At 48.1% G+C, this 21,929-nt stretch overlaps 2 protein-coding genes across 3 annotated transcripts; both read right to left on the minus strand.

The window, feature by feature from the left end:
• Positions 1 to 7,144: 7,144 nt before the first annotated feature.
• LOC105040070 (putative disease resistance RPP13-like protein 3) lies at positions 7,145 to 12,120 on the minus strand. Of its 2 annotated transcripts, XM_073248024.1 has the most exons (3): positions 11,993 to 12,109; positions 8,971 to 11,590; positions 7,145 to 7,334 (listed from the first exon to the last, which is right to left on the minus strand). In XM_073248024.1, the coding sequence occupies exon 2, from the start codon at positions 11,432 to 11,434 to the stop codon at positions 8,978 to 8,980; it is 2,457 nt and encodes an 818-aa protein (XP_073104125.1). In that variant the 5' UTR covers positions 11,435 to 11,590; positions 11,993 to 12,109; the 3' UTR covers positions 7,145 to 7,334; positions 8,971 to 8,977. The 2 variants fall into 2 exon arrangements, with proteins under 2 accessions (XP_073104125.1, XP_010914744.2); XM_010916442.3 differs by having other exon boundaries at positions 8,971 to 12,120.
• A 3,460-nt stretch (positions 12,121 to 15,580) lies between these two features.
• On the minus strand, positions 15,581 to 16,882 carry LOC105040023 (short-chain dehydrogenase reductase 3b-like). Its single transcript, XM_010916396.3, has 2 exons — positions 16,685 to 16,882; positions 15,581 to 16,566 (listed from the first exon to the last, which is right to left on the minus strand). Exons 1-2 carry the CDS (start codon positions 16,747 to 16,749, stop codon positions 15,789 to 15,791), a joined length of 843 nt encoding a protein of 280 aa, XP_010914698.2. The 5' UTR covers positions 16,750 to 16,882; the 3' UTR covers positions 15,581 to 15,788.
• Between the last annotated feature and the right edge of the window lie 5,047 nt (positions 16,883 to 21,929).

Below are 21,929 nucleotides of genomic sequence, written 5' to 3' on the forward strand. Positions count from 1 at the left end.
ATACTATGACACTCTTATTTATTCTTCTGCTCACCTGTAAATCCAGGCCACAGCCAATCATAAGCATCCTGTAACTCTGAGAAGAAAAGAAAGATGAAGGAGTGTGCGACCATCACGTATCCGACCCGGGTGTTGGGTTCGGGATGTGACATGTTCTTTTTATTTTATTTATTATAACTCATTTTTTTGTCAAGAACTTACAAGTTCAGCCATTTTTGTCAACATTTGCCAATTTTTTTGTTGATATTCTTGAATTTTTTCACATATGTAAACAAAATTGAACTTGATCTCTCATGGTTATAAATGTATCTGTTAGGATTTGATGCCTCAAGATTCAGTCCACATTGAGCCCACAGCGAGGTTCATGATGAAAAACGGAGTCCAACGAGACTAAGATCACCCGAAACGGAGCTCGGATGGAGGAGATACGAGCTTTTGAAGTCGGCACGAGAATCGAGGCGGCGGATGACCGCCGGCGACCGACGGCGGGCGGCAGCGGCGCGGCCGCAGGCGGCGGCACGCGGGACGCGCGACCCGGGCCCGCATGGGACGTGCGACCCAGGCCCGCGCGGGGGGCCCGCGGCCCAGCAGGGCGCGCGGCCCAGTGGGGCGTGCGGCCCAGGCGGGTGCACGGCCCAGGCGCGCGCAGGCCCGCGTGCAGGCGCGGGCCGGCCCAGGCCAGCGGCCTGCTGGCCCCTTGCCCCGGTCCACCGTGGACCGGGTGGTCCACGGCGCGGCTTGTGGACCGCATGGGCGGTTCCCACGCGTTTCTCGCGGTCCACAGCACTATTCCATGGACCGGAGCGCGATCCAACGGCTCAGAGGGCTCCCGGTCTTGATCCGACGGTCCAGGGGGTTTTTTGGCTTTGTTTAGGACTCCTAATCCCTCTCTAATCAAGGTTTAAAGTCTGTTTAACCTTTAAAAGGGCCTGAGACGAACAGAGAAGGGTTGTGTTCAGGTTTCTCGCCGTACGAAGGCCGTACGACCCCGATTGAAGAGAGAGAGGCAGACGTGCTATGAGAGAAGGAGCAGGAGGCTCCTGGACAGCGGTCGCCTGGCACTTCAGGGGTTCAGGGGGGTCTTCAAGAGAGAGAGAGCTTTTGTGAGGAAAACTTCTAGTGAGAGAGAATTGGGTGTACAAGGGTTGAGGGTGAGGTCTCCTCTTGTAATTTTTTTTTTTCATAGTGAAGTTTGCATGCCCCGTAGAGGCGAGCCCTTTTGTGGCTGATCCACATATTTTGATTGTTTTTCCTTTTGTTTTGTTTCTTCTTTCTTCCTGCTGCATCGCGTGGTACTGAAAAGATCTTGGGAGGTGGTGTCCTGGCCAGACATCCACCCAACAAGTGGTATCAGAGCAAAGCGGTACAAGGACACAGATTACAGTGGTGGTGAGCAAGACTGAAGATGGAGAAAACAGGAACAATCAAGATGGAGATCAACAAGTTCGGTGGTAAGAGCAATTTCTCCTTGTGGCAGGCAAGGGTGAAGGACGTGCTCATCCAACAGGGATTGATCGATGTTCTCTTGTGCGATGAGAAGCCGACCACCATGGAGGTGCGAGATTGAAAACGGCTACAGATGCAGGCGGTGAGTACCATCCGCATGTACCTGACGGATGAGGTGGTGATCCATGTGCTGAGCGAGACTTCTCCGACGGTGCTGTGGTCGAAGGTCGAGGAGTTGTACATGGCGAAGTCTCTCACCAACACTCTTTTCCTCTGGAGGCAGTTTTACCAACTGCGGATGACTGAGGGATAGAGCGTGCAGGAGTATTTGAGCCACTTCCAGAAGATCCTCACCGACCTTCTCAGCATTGGCGAGAACATTGAGGAGAAGACCAGGGCACTGGTTTTGCTGGCGTCGCTTCCCCCTTCGTACGAATCCTTGGTGACTGCTCTTCTAGTGGGGAAGAGCACTATCAAGATGGACGAGGTCACCGCGGCGATACTCCAGAACGAGGTTCTCAAGAGGGAGAACCCAGCTTCGAGCTCAGGTGTCGATAGCTCAGCTTTGGTGGCTTCTGGAGGTGCAGGAGGCGGTAGACGGAGCGACAGGAGATCGCAACGAGGGCGGTCTAAGTCCAGGAGAGACTTGAGCAAAACTAGGTGTTACCGGTGTGAGGAGTTGGGGCATCTAGCCAGAGATTGTCCTCAACTTAAAAATCGGACGGTGGCTGCTGTAGCGACGACCGGCAGTGATTCAGATGGAGATGTCCTGGAGATATCTGACGAGGTATCTACTTCTTCCCAGCAGTGGATATTAGATTCTGCATGCCCCTATCATGTGTGTTGCAGAGAGGAGCAGTTTGACTCCCTGGAGAACAGTGAGAGCACTGTATATCTGCCGGATGGATCGAGCTGTGCGATCAGAGGCATTGGGATGGTCAGCTAGAGGACACATGACGGTGCAGCGAGGAGATTGGGGGAGGTCCGATACATATCCGATTTCAGGCGGAATCTTATCTCACTTAGCAGACTGGATTCGAGAGGCTACAGGACGATAGCTGGTGGAGGAATCCTGAGGGTGCTATGCGGCAATAGGATTGTGCTGGAGGGGAAGAAGGGGAGCAGAGGACATTATTACCTGGCAGGGAGCCCAGTGCGAGGTGGAGCATCGGGAGCCAGGTGGAGCCCAGAGCGAGGTGGAGCTCCAGGAGGCGGATCGGGCACTAGACAGGAGACTCGGGAGGACGAGAGGCGACGTCGCAAGGTAAGATTTCTATTGCCGTAGGATGATGCCCCGAGCAGATCTCAGGTCAGGAGGAGCACAACATACGACGGAGATGGGATCGAGCAGCCTGGCTCGACTCCCATGTTTGCCCATCCATGATCAGCAGGCGATTGCCCCAGGGCATGGGGGCGAGGAGATCCAGAAGCTCTCAGAGTTTGGAGGAGGCCGAATATCGAGTCGAGATGGAGATTGTTAGGATTTGATACCTCGAGATTCAGCCCACATTGAGCCCACAGCGAGGTTCGCGGCAAAAAATGGAGTCCAACGAGACCAAGATCACCTGAAACGGAGCTCGGATGGAGGAGATACGAGCTTTTGAAGTTGGCACGAGAATCGAGGCAGCAGAGGACCCCCGGCGACCAGCGGCGGGCGGCAGCGGCATGGCCGCAGGCGGTGGCGCGCGGGACGCGCGACCCGGGCCCGCATGGGACGCGCGACCCAAGCCCGCGCGGGGGGCCCGCGGCCCAACGGGGCGCGCGGCCCAGGCGCGAGCAGGCCCGCGCGCAGGCGCGGCCCAGGCCAGCGGCCTGCTGGCCCCCTTGCCCCGGTCCACCGTGGACCGGGTGGTCCACGACGCGGCCTGTGGACCGCGTGGGCGTTTCCCACACATTTCTCACGGTCCACAGCACTATTTCATGGACTGGAGCGCGATCCAACGGCCCAGAGGGCTTCCGGTCTTGATCCGACGGTCCAGGGGATTTTTTGGCTTTATTTAGGACTCCTAATCCCTCTCTAATCAAGGTTTAAAGTCTGTTTAACCCTTTAAAAGGGCCTGAGATGAACAGAGAAGGGTTGTGTTCATGTTTCTCGCCGTACGAAGGCCGTACGACCCCGATTGAAGAGAGAGAGAGGCAGCTGTGGTATGAGAGAAGGAGCAGGAGGCTCCTGGACAGTGGTCGCCAGGTACTTCAGGGGTTCAGGGGGGTCTTCAAGAGAGAGAGAGCTTTTGTGAGAGAAACTTCTAGTGAGAGAGAATTGGGTGTACAAGGGTTGAGGGTGAGGTCTCCTCTTGTAAAATTTCTTTTTCATAGTGAAGTTTGCATGCCGCGTGGAGGCGAGCCCTTTTGTGGCTGATCCACGTATTTTGATTATTTTTCCTTTTGTTTTGTTTCTTCTTTCTTCCTGCTGCATCGCGTGGTACTGAAAGGATCTTGGGAGGTGGTGTCCTGGCCAGACATCCACCCAACAAGTGGTATCAGAGCAAAGCGGTACAAGGATGCAGATTGCAGTGGTGGTGAGCGAGACTGAAGATGGAGAAAACAGGAATAATCAAGATGGAGATCAACAAGTTCGATGGTAAGAGCAATTTCTCCTTGTGGCAGGCAAGGGTGAAGGACGTGCTCATCCAACAGGGATTGATCGATGCTCTCTTGTGCGATGAGAAGCCGACCACCATGGAGGTGCAAGATTGGAAACGGCTACAGATGCAGGCGGTGAGTACCATCCACATGTACCTGGTGGATGAGGTGGTGATCCATGTGCTAAGCGAGACTTCTCCGACGGTGCTGTGGTCGAAGCTCGAGGAGTTGTACATGGCGAAGTCTCTCACCAACACTCTTTTCCTCTGGAGGCAGTTTTACCAACTGCGGATGACTAAGGGACAGAGCGTGCAGGAGCATTTGAGCCACTTCCAGAAGATCCTCACCGACCTTCTCAGTGTTGGCGAGAACGTTGAGGAGAAGACTAGGGCGCTGGTTTTGCTGGCGTCGCTTCCCCCTTCGTACGAATCTTTGGTGACTGCTCTTCTAGTGGGGAAGAGCACTATCAAGATGGACGAGGTCACCGCGGCGATACTCCAGAACGAGGTTCTCAGGAGGGAGAACCCAGCTTCGAGCTCAGGTGTCGATAGCTCAGCTTTGGTGGCTTCTGGAGGTGCAGGAGGCGGTAGACGGAGCGACAGGAGATCGCAACGAGGGCGGTCTAAGTCTAGGAGAGACTTGAGCAAAACCAGGTGTTACCGGTGTGAGGAGTTGGAGAATCTAGCCAGAGATTGCCCTCAACTTAAAAATCGGACGGTGGCTGCTGTAGCGACGGCCGGCAGTGATTCAGATGGAGATGTCCTGGAGATATCTGACGAGGTATCTACTTCTTCCCAGCAGTGGATATTAGATTCTGCATGCCCCTATCATGTGTGTTGCAGAGAGGAGCAGTTTGACTCTCTGGAGAACAGTGAGAGCACTGTATATCTGCCGGATGGATCGAGCTGTGCGATCAGAGGCATTGGGACGATCAGCTGGAGGACACATGACGGTGCAGCGAGGAGATTGGGGGAGGTCCGATACATACCCGATTTCAGGCAGAATCTTATCTCACTTAGCAGACTGGATTCGAGAGGCTACTGGACGGTAGCTGGTGGAGGAATCCTGAGGGTGCTACGCGGCGATAGGATTGTGCTGGAGGGGAAGAAGGGGAGCAGAGGACATTATTACCTGGCAGGGAGCCCAGTGCGAGGTGGAGCATCGGGAGCCAGGTGGAGCCCAGAGCGAGGTGGAGCTCCAGGAGGCGGATCGGGCACGAGATAGGAGACTCGGGAGGACGAGAGGCGACATCGCAAGGTAAGATTCTTATTGCCGCAGGATGATGCCCCGAGCAGGTCTCAGGTCAGGAGGAGCACAGCATACGACGGAGATAGGATCGAGCAGCCTGGCTCAACTCCCATGTTTGCCCATCCATGATCAGCAGGCAATTGTCCCAGGGCATGGGGGCGAGGAGATCCAGAAGCTCTCAGAGTTTGGAGGAGGCCGAATATCGAGTCGAGTTGGAGATTGTTAGGATTTGACGCCTCGAGATTCAGCCCACATTGAGCCAACAGCAAAGTTCGCGGCAAAAAACAGAGTCCAACGAGACCAAGATCACCCGAAACGGAGCTCGGATAGAGGAGATATGAGCTTTTGAAGTCGGCATGAGAATCGAGGTGGCGGAGGACCGTCGGCGACCGGTGGCGGGCGGCAGCGGCGCGGCCGCAGGCGGCGGCGCGCGGGACGTGCGACCCAGGCCCGCGTGGGATGCCCGACCCAGGCCCGCGCGGGGGGGCCCGCGGCCCAGCGGGGCGCGCGGCCCAGGCGCGCGTTGGCCCGCGCGTAGGTGCGGCCCAGGCCCGCGCGCGCGGGCCGGCCCAGGCCAGCGGCCTACTGGCCCCCTTGCCCCGGTCCACCGTGGACCGGGTGGTCCACGGCTTGGCCTGTGGACCGCGTGGGCGTTTCCTACGCGTTTCTCGCGGTCCACGGCACTATTCCATGGATCGGAGCGCGATCCAACGGCCCAGAGGGCTCCCGATCTTGATCCGACGGTCTAGGGGGTTTTTTGACTTTGTTTAGGACTCCTAATCCCTCTCTAATCAAGGTTTAAAGTCTGTTTAACCCTTTAAAAGGGCCTGAGACGAACAGAGAAGGGTTGTGTTCAGGTTTCTCGCCGTACGAAGGCCGTACGACCCCGATTGAAGAGAGAGAGGCAGACGTGCTATGAGAGAAGGAGCAGGAGGCTCCTGGACAGCGGTCGCCAGGCACTTCAGGAGTTCAGGGGGGTCTTCAAGAGAGAGAGAGCTTTTGTGAGGGAAACTTCTAGTGAGAGAGAATTGGGTGTACAAGGATTGAGGGTGAGGTCTCCTCTTGTAAAAATTTTTTTTCATAGTGAAGTTTGCATGTCCCGTGGAGGCGAGCCCTTTTGTGGCTGATCCACGTATTTTGATTGTTTTTCCTTTTGTTTTGTTTCTTCTTTCTTCCTGCTGCATCGCGTGGTACTGAAAGGATCTTGGGAGGTGGTGTCCTGACCAGACATCCACCCAGCAGTATCTTAAATATTCATAGTCAATTCTCTGGTTACAAGATCTGATGAACATTTTTGAATCTGAATTTATTGAGATGGTATATCACAAGCTATAAGAAGACAACACTTCATTGTGCTGCTTGAAAGTTTAAGATACGTAGCCTTGTGCAAAGCTGTTTAAAATGCCTTTTCTTTTCCCCTGATGAAGACTCCTGTACCAAGAGATATACAAATGTGCAATATAAATATGACATATTGTCAAGGATCTAAGCTAGTTTATGTTGCAGCACCAAATTGTGTCAAACATGTAGCTGAGAGAGAAAAAAAAAAGAAGGTGAAAATCTTGATTTCCCACAAATCTTCTTCTGAAATGTTATACATCCCTGTACTTTCATTTCCTGAATGACAGTGATGAAGCCTCAGCTTAATCTTTCTTTCAGGGAGAAAAAAAAGAAAAAGAAAGAAGAAGAAGAAATGTTGTAGATCCTTTTACCAGGCCATTGGCAATGAGTGTGATTGAGAAACATGAACTTCGCCCGAGGCTTAGCTAAGGTTTGGTGAACATGCTAAATTGAATCCAAAGAATGTTGAAGATATGGTTTCTAAGGTTGCTACTGAACAAGCATTCACAAGTTGAAATAGTTCATGTGGAAAAGCATTGTTAAATATATTATAGACAATTAACAACTCCATCAAATCTAAAGAAACATATGATGTGAAAATGACATGAAGAACTAATACAATCAATAGTTTGACGGTTCCATAGGAAATAGCCAGAAATGTCTCCATGAACATGTTCAAGAAATCGTTGAAACCTCATCACCTGCATCCTGCAAGGCTGGAGACAGCAAATTGGTTATTTATTTAGATGGAAATGATAAACTTAATTGCTGGATTTTTTAAAGTAGTTTGCAAAACAAGTGCAGCCTTTGGCAATTGGCATGGTGGAGGATATTTGGCATATATATATAAAAACCCAGCCTTCTAAAAAGAACTAGAATTAAATTTCTTGATGCATCGAATGGACAAAAAACTTCAGAGCAGGTGAGAACCAAGATGCATTCAATGGCATTCATATTTTCTCACATTGTGGATTCTAAAAGAAGGGTGCATTTAGATTAGTATAGTACTAATAATATATTATTAGCTTGAATTATATTCGAAATTACAAAGATATGATTTATAAAAGAAGATTTGGGCCAATGAACTCAAAATTAAAAAAAGAAAAAAAAAAATCTTGACGGATAAATCACAATGTGAACTTTAAAAATTCAAAGCGACATAACAACTAGCGCTTGTCGCTGTCTCATTTATATATGTAAGCACAAGAAACATATCAACTTTCAATGGTTGAATTGATGGATTGCAACCTTTCGACTGAAACAAAAGATTTGATAAAGAAGTCATAGGATCACAACCTGCAGTAATGGCAATCATAGTCACCGTTGTCAACAGTTGTTCAAAGTACATTTCCTGAGTTTCTCCATGTCTGTTTTCTTTCCTTTCTTTCCCCTCCTTTTCTAAGTGTTCTTGGTCGACTCCCTTCCTTTGTATTCATTAAATTTTTTTTGTGAACCGTATGGGAGTTTCTCATCTTGGGAGGACAACAGAAACAAAAATTCTGGCTTAGGAAGGTTAACGATATGGTCCATGTTCTATCAGAAGCCTTCTGGCACGCGGTAATGGTTAAAGAGTGGTTACAATAATAACTGTTTGTGTCTGATACTGAGACTAGGAAATGCACGCATGTTTTAAAACCTATTTTAGTGGCTTCCATGAACATTCGAGATGTCTATCACAAGAACTCATGTTATAGCATTTGTTTCGTCTGATCACAAGCCCACAAAATGAACTATCACATGTGCAACTGATGTGATACAAAATGGCAACTTTAAACAAGGACAGCAAACAAAAAAGTACAAAGTAGACCTCTTTTAGTTTTTTAATTTTCCGTGACACTTGTCAAGAGAGCTGATAAAGCTAGAATTTGTAGCATGGAGACCGACGGAGTGCATACACAGGCATTTTAGGAATAAAGCATCATATTATATATATAATTCCCGGGTTTATTAATGGTCTTATCAGTGTTTTGGTGCCTAGGGTGTTATGAGAGGTGGATTTTGTATTAACCCATCCTGTCATCCAACTATTTGTATTTGACAAAAACAACCTGAAATGGTAAAGATCAATCTCCAGTAAGATCAGCAGTACTTGGTTGAGTTCAATGTTTCTGTTTTCCCAAGCTAGACAAGGGAAAGAAATTTTAGAATAAGATTTCTTAACCTCTCCATCAGAAGTGCGACAACTCAACAATAATTTCAGCAATTAGAACGTTCAAAATCAGAGAGAGATAAATCATAATACTCTGCATGATATTATGTCAAACATGTGGCGTGTGAGTTTGTTTATTCCATTAGTAGAATCTCAAGGAATGGAAATAACAGAGGAAATGGAGGAGAGAGGGAGTGACTTACTGGAGTATTAATGTTCGAAAATAGTGGAGGGGATGTGTCGAACCTTGTACCCATCCTCATTTCTGACCCTATCAATGAACTCACAATACATTTCAATCAGCTTCAGTTCCCGAAGGGTGGTCACGTGCTGCAATCCCTCGGGAAGCATCTTCAATTTCCTGCATCCATCGATAGTCAAGTGGGTGAGGCAGGGCATTGCCCCAACCCCCACTCTCCATTCCTCTAAATCATTGAGACATGATAATATCAAGTGTTGCAGTCGAGGAAAGCCACCAGCAGAACACGACATGCTCCGCCCTGCATATGCACCCCAGCGTAGTGCAAGAAGCCTGAGGTTTGGCAGCTTCTCCAGCACTGGCATTGGGTCTTGCTCCAATGTAGAACCCTCTAACATGAGCTTGGTGAGGTTTGGTGGGAATTGACTGCTGTCCGGGAACTGCTGCTGTTGGAACGGTCCTATCAGATATAATGAGCGGAGCTTCTGCAGGTGTCGTGCATGTGCGAAGAAGATGTCTCTCGGCAATTCTCTCATAGTCATACTAAAGGAGAAGAGGCTGTCCATTTTCTCGAGTGATTTTCCGAATGCTTCACTAAATATTCTTTCGCATGCCATCTCTGCAGAGTCTGATGTAGTAACCCAATTCTTGATGAATCTTATGCCCCCTAAACGGATCATATCCATAACATCCACATAGATCCATGTGATTTTCAGAGTCTGCCAGTTCTTGTGATCGCCAATTATTGGTGCGCTTAGAAACATACGTCTATTGATATATACATGCCTCAGCGTCCGGATTTTCCAAAATGATTTCGGAAGCCATGAAATGTATGCTCCTCTCGCATCCAGAGTCTGCAGATTGAGGAGATGTCCTATTGAGGATGGTAGTCTCTTCAAACCAGTCCTTCTCAATCCCAGGTACCGTAGATGAATCATGTTGCCCATCTGTTTCGGTAGCTTCTTAAGATCTCTTGCACCCTCCAAATCCAGCACCCTTAATAAGTTTAACCCATTCAAAAATCTTCCCGCATTAGTCAAAATTAAATTGGAGCCCAGTAATGTTCGGAGATGTGGTGAGGAAACAGCAACCTCCTCATTTATCCGATCATGGAAAGCTACACGATGACTCGATACTACGGCGTCGGTACTGCAAACATGAAGAAATCCATCCTTCCTAGCTTCTAATAGTCCGAAGTCGCGTAACATATCATGGATGCGTATGCTCTTAACCCGCCCACGAGTCACACTTCTCTTTACAACTTGGATCATGCACCTCTGCACCAACTCATCCAACCAATCCCTTGCGGTGTCTTCCATTGTCTGTCTCTGCTCCTCTAGTATGAAACCTTCGGCGATCCACAACCTCACTAATTTGGAAACAGGGATAATAGAGTCCTCTGGGAATGCAGTGATGTACAAGAAACATGGTTTTAATTGATATGGCAAGTCGTCGTAACTTAAACCCAATATACTGAGGCATTCCTGCCCCTCTCCACTGGATTCCCAGTTCATGCTCTGAGCTACTCTCAACCACGTATCGTAGCTAGGATCTTTCCTCGACATAAGGCCCCCTAACACCACAAGTGCAAGAGGAAGTCCGCCACACCTCTTTGCAAGCTTCTGGGCCAATGGCTCCAACTCAGTTCGGACATCTTGGTTTGCTGGAAATGCCTTCCTGCAGAAGAGTTCCAAACTGTGTGTGTCATTCAAAAGGTGCAGTTCATGCGGAGGAATCCATGGCTCCGCATGTCTAGCAACTTCCATGTTACGAGTGGGAAGCAGTATTCTGCTGCTGCCGTTGTTCACATTAGGAAAGACTTGATGAATTTGTCTCCAAACATCCACAGTCCATACATCATCCATCACGACCAAATACTTTTTGTCTCTTAGGAAATCACGGAGATGCTGTCTCACTTCTTCTTCACCCATCTGCTCGAAGTCTTCTACTGTAATTCCTGTAGTTGTTTCTTTCTTTTTGATTCCCATTACTTTGTTCATGATGTCCTTCAATATCTCAATAACTCGGTAGCTCTGAGAAACTGAAACCCAAGCAAACATACCGAAATGTTCTCTAATTGCAGGATCATTATACACTTTTCTTGCCAGGGTGGTCTTGCCAAGCCCACCCATACCCACTATAGAAATTACACTAAGTCTTCTATTATCCAGATTAACCAATTGTTGCACTAATTGTTTTTTATCATCCTCAAAGCCTGTGACATCAATTTCATCATCAAATTGAGGAGAGAATTGTCTGACTGATTGCAAACTTTCATCCAGTGCACTACTTTCACCTAGATCAGCAATGCCATACCTAACTTTGCTATCGGAAATAATTTGGATCCTGCTCTTTATTTGTTTAATTTTGGAGTCAATTTTGTTAAGGGTGATCCAGTCATCATGTTTGTGAGAGTACCTGGAAATGGTGCCCGTGCAGTCTCTCCTTTGGTGTCGCCTCTCGTGCATGTAGCGGAAGGTGTCTATGACATCTTCTATATCATAGGCTACACCTCTCGTCTCGCTTATCCAGCTCTCAATTGTTGCATCTCCTCTCGTCCTTTTGGAATCAGCATGTTTGAGGAAGCCTTGCAATAGACGGAGTTCTGTTTCCACCTCTTTGATCTGATCACGCACACCACCCAAGGAAACAGCTTTTTGCATGAGAAGGTTGGCAACCAGAGAAACAACACTGGAAACCACACTCGAAACAATAGACTCAACCATCTCTCCTTCCCTCACTCCTCACAGGAATAAGGTTTTAGACAATACGGTCAAATCGAGGAGCCAAGAGGAAGAGCAAGAGGCCCTTATCTCTCCCGAACAATAGCTCAATTCTGATGCTTTCCTTCAGCAATAGCTATGGAATTTTCTTTTTTTGAGGCAAGAATGGAGGAAGTAAGAAATTTCCCCCAAAATTTGTTAAGAGTCGACTTTGAGACGGCGTCTAATCTTTGGGAAAATAAGTTCATCGTAAGTTACTTGGGAACTTCGGAACAGCATCTCACCTTTGGGATAGCATCTCACCTTGGGGATAAAAGTTCATCAGAAGTTCCAGGAGGGCTCCCATAGTTGAATATTCAAAGAACGAAGGTTCCACGAGTTTTCCTAGATGCCAGGGACCTATAGACGAAGGTGGGAATGAGTTACTCAAAGGCGAGATGAACTTTATCCCAAAGTTGTCTTTTTATGAACGAAGAACTTTATCCCAAAGTTGTCTGCAGGACAATTCTTACCAAAAAAAAAAAAAATGAGGCCCAGCTTATTACCAAGCCCTTGGACCCCCAGTTGCCATCCTCCTCCTTAATTATATTATAGTTTTTCTGCAGTCCAAACATATATTATATAGGATGCTGAATGGCAGATTCAAAACAGAAAATCAATAGCGAGATCATTTCTTTTAACTTTTTATCCTTTTTCCCACAAAAGAATAACATTAAGATTGTATAAGCAAATGATCAAGTGATGATGATCATTTGCTTATAGATGCTTTAAGCAAATTGTATCAATACAAATTAAATTCATACTTCATCCTCTGTTCTTTTATGAAATGAGCTTTTTTCTACTGCCCTTCACTCCCTTCTGAATGACACCTTAAGGTTAATGGAAAAGCCTGCATCGAAATTACCATGACAGAACTATGTTTTTAAAGGCACGTTGAATGAAAATGAAACGCTGCTTTATCAATATATGGTGTAAGAATTTTTTAGTAGTCAGAAAGGGAGAGTAGTTGCGGAACCATTTTGAGCAGACAAAAAACTTGGTGGTGCTCAGCCTTTGAACCAAAACCGCTTCCGGATTCACAGAAATCTGAACTCCATGAACTTTGTTACAAATTATGTCAAGAATTTTAACATTCTTTAAAATTTATGAAAAAAATTCATTTCTAGATGCCAGCTGAAAAAAAGAAGCATCTGTATCTAACATCTATAGTGATCGTGGTTGAACCGCCAACAACCAAAATAGGTTTTTCCAGGTTGCATTTCTCCAACCACCCAATGCGGATGGTGTGCCTGTGTCCAACAACCCAATCTATATGTAAATGGGCTGGCCAAGGCCATGTTTCGATCTAGATGGATCACTAAATTCGATATGAATTACTACCACTACGAATATTCAAAAAAATTATGAGACTCGATATGGATTATTTTGATTGTTATGGATATTCAGAAGGGATCACCAAACTCGATATGGACTATTTTGATTATTATGGCTATTTAGGAAGATCACTAAACTCAATATAGACCACTTTAGCCACTACGAGGACTCAACGTGGATCATGTTAGCTACTATAAATAAAAGCAAGATAGAACTAAGAGTAAGATCTACCATATCAAGAAGCTGAATCATATGTCAAACTTCATAAGGCCATGAATTGGTTGTACAACATTTGATTGAGATGATTTTTTTAAAAAAAAAATAGATATCTTTTAGAGATCCACAACCTTGGGGTTATCCCCTAAGAGGATAAATCATGTCAAAATTCCATCATTTGGATCTTAAAATGAACTAGTCAAACTGAAACTTTTTTTTTTAATAAAAAATTTTGACTGAAGGTTATCTTCTAATCTGTAAAGAATTAGATAAAGCAATAGAAGGTAAAATTGATGCAAAAGTCGAGATATATCTTACATAGAATTTTAGTTTTTTTTCATACTTTTTATATTATTTATGCTTTTGTCCTATTTAAATAAACAAGAGAAATACAACTCCAGTTGTTCAAAGGTAAACATTCTTATAGAAGATAAAAAGAGGAATCCTATTTAAATTATATAAAAGAGGATCTCGTTGTTATAAATAAAGGCTCTGTACCTTAGTTTTTATATGAAGAATCAATTAATAAAAAAAAAAGAGACTTAAGCTCTATTTTATAATTTTTTCATCTTCTTTTAATTTTTGTTTGAGAGATTTGAATCGGATAGGTTGAAAAAAAATTTTGTTCTCTTTTATCGGATGAAGTTGGTATCAGAGCCATGCTATTATCTTGGTAGAATTCCAAATTGATATGTTTGTAGCAAGTTGGTATTAAAGTGTCGGCCTTTTATACTTGTGGAGAGCCTTAGCATATGGTCCAAACATGCAATCGGTACAAATAGTCAAGAGAAAAACTATTCATGTTTGAAATATATCGAAGGATAGACAAGTATGGCTGCAAGTTCTATCTCGATGGATGATGAGACGAAGATATGTCTTACACAATAAGAGGAGAAAAATGTCCAACTCATTGAGGTTATGTCTCAATTGATGATGCCTTCAATACAAGTATCAGCAACTCCTATAATGAATCTATCTTATACGTCTGGAGATGAGGATCTACCATCTAGTAAGGAAGATCAAGATCGGAACCTATCTTTAGGCCAAGCTGAGTGATTTAATCATGAGGCATTAAGGCAAGCATTTTTTCATTTTCAGTTTTAATTTAGCAAGAGCTAAACCTCCTAAATAAGCGGAGCTCTAATCTAGGTACATAGATCACCAAAACTTGATGTAGACCACTACCATTATGGATATTCAAGAAAATCACTAAACTTAATGTTCTTTGGGTATTAAAAAGGATCACTAGACTTGGCATGGATCACTTTCACCATTACAAGTATTCAGAAGAATTACCAAATTCGATATAGATCAATTTCACCACTATCAGAACTAAATAAAGTTAGATAGCATATAAGAGTAAGATCCATCACATCAAGGAGTCAAATTATATGCCAAACTTCAAGAAGCCATAACTTGATCATACAATATTTGATTGAGATATTTTTTTAAAAAAAATTGGATATTTTCTTAAGATCTACAACTTCAGGATTTCTTTCGAAGAGACTGAATTGGATCAAAATTTCATCATTTGGATTTGGAAAGGGGCTAATTTAACTGAAATTTTTCTTTTCAAAAAAGATTTTGATTAGATGTTATCTTTCAATACGTAAAGAATTAAATAAAATAATAGAAGACAAAATTGATATAGAAGTCGAGATCTATTTTTTAAAGAATCTTAATATTTTTTTGATTCTTTATATTATTCATGTGTTTTAAAGATCTAATCCTATTTAAATTAGGAAGTGGAATCTGATCCAAATTGTTCATAGATAAACATCATTTTAGAAGATAAAAAGAAGAACTGTACTTAAATTATGCAAGAGAGGACTTTACTATTATAAAATAGGAGTTACGTACCTTAGTTTTTATATAAAGATCAATCAATGAAAATTAATTTCTTCTAATTTTTTTTTGAGCTGCCTTCACATAAAAAAGAATGGCTTCTATCTGAAAGAATGATTTTTTTCTTGAACCCGAATCATTTAGTACACTTCAAAGTATAGACTATCTGCTACTTTCTCTCGTTCAAAACCATACATAAGATTTTTATCTTGCATGGCTTGCAAGTGATAAAAGAAATTTGAATTGAACGAGTTGAAAGAAATCTTCCTTCTTCTTAATCAGATTTCTTTCCAAATTTAGGATGTAGCATTAAGAAAATTTCCTTCCTCCCAGCTCCTAAATAAATTAAAAAAAAAAAAAAAAGGTGTTCCTGCCGGTTTATCAATAAAACCCACAAAGGTTGCTTTGATGATCTGATGATCCTCCAAATGAAATGTTCCTCTGTGAAGGTTCATCAAGAGAAATCTATATAGATTTTATTGAGAAAAGGATATTCTAAGAGGAGATTCCTCTTAGATATCGAACTATATTTTCATAATTGAACATTTTCCCTAGGAAAATCAAGCTGATAAACTATTCTAATTCTTTTACTCCAGCAAAATTTTTGCTACAATAACTCAAGTTCCCTAGGAAAATCATTTTTCATCTGCATCCCCTCCAGTCCTCAATCCAACTGTTGAAGACTCGAAATAACGGTCGTCGTCCCTCCATCAATGACTAAATTATGTCCACTGATAAACACCGACTCATCGGACGCCAGAAATAACGCCGCCTCGGCAACATGACCGGTCTTGAGCACCACACCCTTCAAGTTAGCCATGGCACAGCAAGCGTCCTCCACCTTACTTGGGCTCATGCCTTTGAGCCCACAAGCCAAGGGTGTCGCCACACCGAAAGGGGACACGCAATTCACCCGGATCCCATGCTGCCCGAGCTCGCCGGCGGCCGCCCGGACCAACCCCAGCACCGCATGCTTCGATGCGGTGTACGCCGGGGGGCCGAGCCCACCTCGGCACGACGCAACACTCGCAGTACATATTATGGACCCTCGCGTCCCACGAGCCACCATCGCGCGCGCGGCGTGCTTCACGGCCGCCGCCGTACCTCGGACGTTCACGGCCATGACCCGATCGAGCTCGCCCATGTCCACGTCCATGATGGGTGCCGCCGTGCCCAGGACTCCGGCGTTGCTGAACATAATATCCAGCCGGCCGTGGGTACGCAAGACATGGTTCACCGTCTCTTCGACTTGCTTCTCGTCGGTCACGTCGCAGCGCTTGTAGCTACATTTGCCAGGACTAATCGAGGCGGCGACCGCGGTGCCTAACTCGTCTTGGATGTCGGCGATGACGACAGTGGCTCCGTTGGAGGCGAAGAGTCTGGCCGTGGCCTCGCCGATGCCGCTTGCCGCCCCGGTGATGATGGCCACCTTGCCTTCCAGCCTGATGTCATATTACATGCTTACAAGTCACATGCTTGTCATGGATAGATCCAGTATGGTTTGGGATTTGTTAGAACCTTTAGAACAAGAAATGTGAAGTTAAGAGAACGAATTCTCACCTTGGCTTAGACATTGGTTGGATGAAATCCTGAGAGCTGCTCTTTGATGTGAAACCCTGAAACATTGAGGAAAATGGGTGTCCCCTTCTGTTTTGTAGACCAACCACACACAGCAGAGAGATGTTTAAACTATTGAGATTTCAACGCATAGGGGTGCTACAAGGATTGGAGGTGCCCAGGAAGTCTCAGACAAAATTATGGAGAAATGGGATCACGAGCATGGGAATGGGGGCATTTTGTATAACAAATTGGACAACTTGATGTGGTGATGTGGTGCCGTGTCATCACCCCCCGCAAAACTGCGGGTGTGATTTAGCTGTAACACCCAAGACACCGGACGGTAATCACAAATTGGTAGGTAAGTGACACGTTGTCCTTTGATGCAGGACCAATAAGACACCCTAGTTAGGTTTCATGAAATATCTACCACGAGCATGCTTGTTATTATAGTGGGCTCTGTAGATGGCGCATCTGATCCACGTTTCAGCTGGTGCTAACAGACAGTGCGACAACGGTTGATCTTATGCTCCGTCTTTCTCTCTCTCTCTCTCTAAAATCCCTTTCGTTTGTTTCATAACTGCACTTTAAAGTTTTCTTCCATATATAACACAAGGTCAATTGAGCTTGGGAGAATTAATTATCTGGCAGTGCTAATAGCTCAACAAGCGATGGAAGCTCGTGTAAGTATTTAAATTTAGAGTTTTCCGAAATGAAATGAGAAAAATATACTATCTATTGTTGGGGAATACCCACCGAGGGACCGACCGACCGACTGACGGCCGGAGGGACCGACCGACCGACTGACCGACCGACTAACGGCCGGAGGCACCGACCGCCCGACTGACGGACGCCATCGCCGGCCGATCAACGGCCCACTACCGACTGAGGATGTATCGGTCGGGCGTACCTTCCCGACCGACTGAACCCGGAGGTCTGATGGCCGACTCACGTAAGCCTCGCCGACCAACGGAGGGGCCCGACACCACTCAGTTGGCCACCGACCTGGGGTCGGTCGGCTCCTCCGATCGCCGTACAGCCGCCAGACCTTGTCAGTCCTGACAGCAACATGCGGCACGGACATCTAGGGGAATTGTCCCGTCGAGGGCATTGTCAACCCTGGTGATTTGACAGCCCCACGGCGACGTGACACTTTCACGGCGACTCTGACAATCTACAGTGAGTTGACAATTCCTCACTTGTCCGCGCCATTAATGACGGCGCCATACCGTGCTCCACTATATAAATCGGGGAAGGCAACAGTGCAAGGGACCGGCTCCCCCCACTTCTCGACTTCAAAACCACAGGCTCGCTCCTCTCTCTCCCTCTCTCGATTGAGCTCTCTGCCTTCATTTCACTGTTGCCCAGTCACCTCTCTGACTTGACCGTCGGAGGGTCCCCGCCGGAGCCGCCTCCGGTCAGTGTGGACTTCTCATTTCTGCAGGCGCATGTTCCCCGGCGATCCGACGACGAGGCGATTGGCCGCAATAGATTGGCGCGCCAGGTAGGGGGACACGATGACGAAGACAAGAGCCCAACGATCGAGGGTCACCGGGTCGGCGAGGCGTTCTTCCCGTCGGGAAGAGGCCTCCCCGCCACCATCGGCGGCGGAGTCCAGCTCTCCGCACCCCGCGGTGACCACGGAGGCGCAGATCGCGGCCATCGTACGGCAGATGACCATACTGACGGACGCAGTCAAAAGCCTCCAGCAACAACCGGCGGCCCATCCGATGCCCTCCAGGAGCAGCCGCCGACGACCGCGCCGATCTCCGTCACCTCCGCGTGAGCGCCCTCAGCAGCGCTCCCACGGAGAAGAGGAGGGACGGTCATGGCGCGATGACCGACGGTCTCCGCAGCCCTCTCCTTCCCTGCTGGAACGGGCAAGGAAGGAGAAGCGACTGCGCACGCCGTCGCCCTCCCTCTCGAAATCTTCCGGAGACTCCACTCCTGGGGTCTCCCAGCACCGACGAGCGGACGACTACGAGCGCCGGTTCGAGGAAATCGACCGCCGGCTCGCGCAGTTGCAGATGGACGGCCAGAAGTCTTCGAATGACGTCGACTTCCAGACCGCCCAACCTCTTTTCCGACTAGTCCTCGACGAACCGATTCCTAGTCGGTTCAAGATGCCACACGTGGAGCCATACGACGGCTCCACCGACCCGATCGACCACCTCGAGAACTATAAAGCTCTCATGACGATCCAAGGGGCAACCGACGCTCTTTTTTGCATCGGCTTCCCCACCACACTCCGCAAGGCTGCCAGGGCCTGGTACTCCGGTCTCCAATCGGGAAGTATCCACTCCTTCGGGCAGCTCGAGCACTCGTTCGTGGCCCACTTCAGCACCAGCCGGAAGCCGCCGCGAACGTCGGACAGCCTTTTCTCCCTCAAACAGGGGGAAAATGAGACGCTCCGACACTTCGTGGCGCGATTCAACACGGCCACGCTTGAGGTCCGGGACCTCAATGAAGACATGGCTATCTCAGCCATGAAGCGGGGGCTGAGGGCGTCCCGATTCACCTACTCTCTGGACAAGACCCTTCCTCGGACGTACGCCGAGCTACTGGAGCGCGCGTACAAGTACATGCGCGCGGACGAAGGAGCATCCGACCGACGCTTGGCCGAGCCCAGAGGCCCGAAGGAGAAGCGGAGGAAAGGTCGGGAACCCACCGAACCAAGCAGGCCCCCGACCGATAGTCGGGTCTCGCCACCACGATGAATCCAAAAGTCACCCCGGCAACAGACTCCGAGGCCGGCACGCCCCAGGTATGATTCCTACACTCCTCTCTCCGCTCCTCGTGCACAGATTCTAATGGAGATCGAGGGGGAAGAATATCTGCGACGGCCTCCGCCTCTGAAGGCAAAAGGCCTCGACCGCCAGAAGTACTGCCGATTTCATCGAGGCCACGGCCACAACACCGAGCAGTGCATCCAGCTGAAGGATGAGATCGAAGCTCTCATCCGCCGGGGGTATCTCGACAAATTTCGAAAGGGTCCGCCGACCCAATCCGTTGCCGATCGACGACCCCAGCCGACTGAAGAAGCGGCGACTAATCAGCCGACGGTCGGAGTCATCAACATGATCTCCAAGCGGCTGGGCCCGGGGACGTCTGCGGGAGGGGAGCCGACGAAAAAACCGCGCCCGGACGACGTGATCACTTTTACGGAGGAAGACGTTCGGGGCATCCAAACTCCCCACGACGATGCTGTTGTTGTGTCGGCAACAATAGCAAATTATGATGTAAAAAAAATTTTTGTTGATAATGGAAGTTCGACAAATGTTTTGTTTTACTCGACCTTCTCCCAGATGCAACTGTCAACCGACCGACTTAAGAGGGTCTCCATGCCCTTGATCGGCTTTGCCGGAGACGCCGTCACGACAGAGGGAGAAATTACCCTGCCCGTGACGGCCGGCACCAAACCACGGCAAAGCACGGTCCACTTAACTTTCGCGGTCGTCCAAGTTCCTTCGGCCTACAACGCCATCCTTGGACGACCCGGACTGAACGCCCTCAAAGCGATCGTCTCGACGTACCATCTCCTCGTTCAGTTTCCGACCAAAAATGGAATCGGGGAGATGCGCGGGGATCAACAGCTCGCCCGACGGTGCTTCCAGATCTCCGCTCAAAGCGACGAGTCAAAGGGCTCCTTGACAATCGACAAGCTGGACCAACGGGAGGAGGAAGAGCGAGGTTCGCCGATCGAGCAGCTCGTGGCGATCCCGATAGCGAAAAATTTGGATCGGAAAGTTTGGGTCGGGTCTCAACTGCCCGACCCCGAACGACGATGACTGACGGAGCTGCTGAAGGCCAATGCCGACATATTTGCTTGGTCGGCAGCAGATATGTCGGGCATCCCCCCAGAAACAATAACCCACCGACTCAACATCGACCCGACGATGAGGCCGGTGAGACAGAAGAAAAGGTCTTTCGCTCCAGAGAGGCAGAGGGCCATCGACGAAGAAGTGGATAAGCTATTCGAAGCGGGCTTCATCCGAGAATCCACGTATCCCGATTGGCTCGCCAATGTTGTCATGGTCAAAAAAGCCAACGGAAAGTGGAGGATCTGCATCGACTATACCGACCTCAACCGAGCCTGCCTAAAAGACAGCTTCCCACTTCCCAAGATCGACCAGCTGGTGGACGCGACGTCCGAATTTCGACTGCTCAGCTTCATGGACGCCTTCGCCCGATACAACCAGATCTGGATGGGCCTGAAGATGAGGAGCATACCACCTTCGTGACTCCCAAGGGCCTCTACTGTTACCGGATGATGCCCTTCGGACTGAAGAACGCCGGCGCCACCTACCAGCGACTTGTCAATAAGGTCTTTAAAGATCAGATCGGGCGCAACATGGAGGTGTACGTGGACAACATGCTGGTGAAGAGCGCGCAGATCCCGAATCATGTTCGGGATCTCGAAGAAACCTTCCGCACCCTTCGACGACATCGAATGAAGCTCAACCCGACCAAGTGCGCTTTTGGGGTGACCTCAGGGAAGTTCCTCAGATTTCTCGTTTCTCAGAGAGGGATTGAGGCCAACCCTGAGAAAATAAAGGCAATCCTCGACGTGCGTCATCCGAACATCAAGAAGGAGGTCCAACAGCTGAACGGAAAAATCGTCGCTCTTAGCTGATTCATTTCCGATCAGCTGAAAGATGCCTCCCGTTTTTCAAAACTTTGCGCCAGGCAAATGTTTTCTTGGTCGGATGAGTGCCAACGGGCCTTCGAAGACCTGAAGAAGTACTTGCTTCCCCGCCGCTGCTCGTAAAGCCGCAGGTCGGGGAGACCTTGTATCTCTACTTGGCCACATCTTCTGAGGCGATCAGTTCGGTGCTCGTCCGAGAAAACGAAAACCGAACCCATCAGCCTATCTACTACATCAGCAAGGTGCTCCACGCGCCGAGCCAGATATTCGGAGACGAAAAGATGATTTTCACCCTGACCGTCTCCGCGCAACGACTCCGTCCATACTTCCAGGCTCATGCCATAGTGGTGCTCACCAACCAGCCCTGAGGGCGATATTGCCCGACCGGATACATCTGGACGACTGGCAAAGTGGACGATGAAGCTCAGCGAGTTCGACATTCAGTACCGACCGTGGCCGCCCTGAAGGCTCAGGTCTTGGCCGACTTCATCGCCGAGTGCCCGACAACCGACCAAGGGTCGGGAGCTGAAGACCCGGGACGAGACCGGTCTCCGAGCCAGATCCAGTCTCCACCTGGGTACTGCACATCGACGGGGCTTCAAA

Source organism: Elaeis guineensis, chromosome 13 (genome assembly GCF_000442705.2).
Source record: "Elaeis guineensis isolate ETL-2024a chromosome 13, EG11, whole genome shotgun sequence".
Taxonomy (NCBI): Eukaryota; Viridiplantae; Streptophyta; class Magnoliopsida; order Arecales; family Arecaceae; genus Elaeis; species Elaeis guineensis.

Excerpts from the sequence above, each read along its gene's own strand:
- LOC105040023 (XM_010916396.3), bottom strand. The coding sequence starts at position 16,749 with ATGTTTCAGGGTTTCACATCAAAGAGCAGCTCTCAGGATTTCATCCAA. Across the intron at positions 16,567-16,684 it reads CAACCAATGTCTAAGCCAAG|GCTGGAAGGCAAGGTGGCCA; the intron begins GTGAGAATTCGT and ends ATATGACATCAG.
- LOC105040070 (XM_010916442.3), bottom strand. The coding sequence starts at position 11,692 with ATGGTTGAGTCTATTGTTTCGAGTGTGGTTTCCAGTGTTGTTTCTCTG.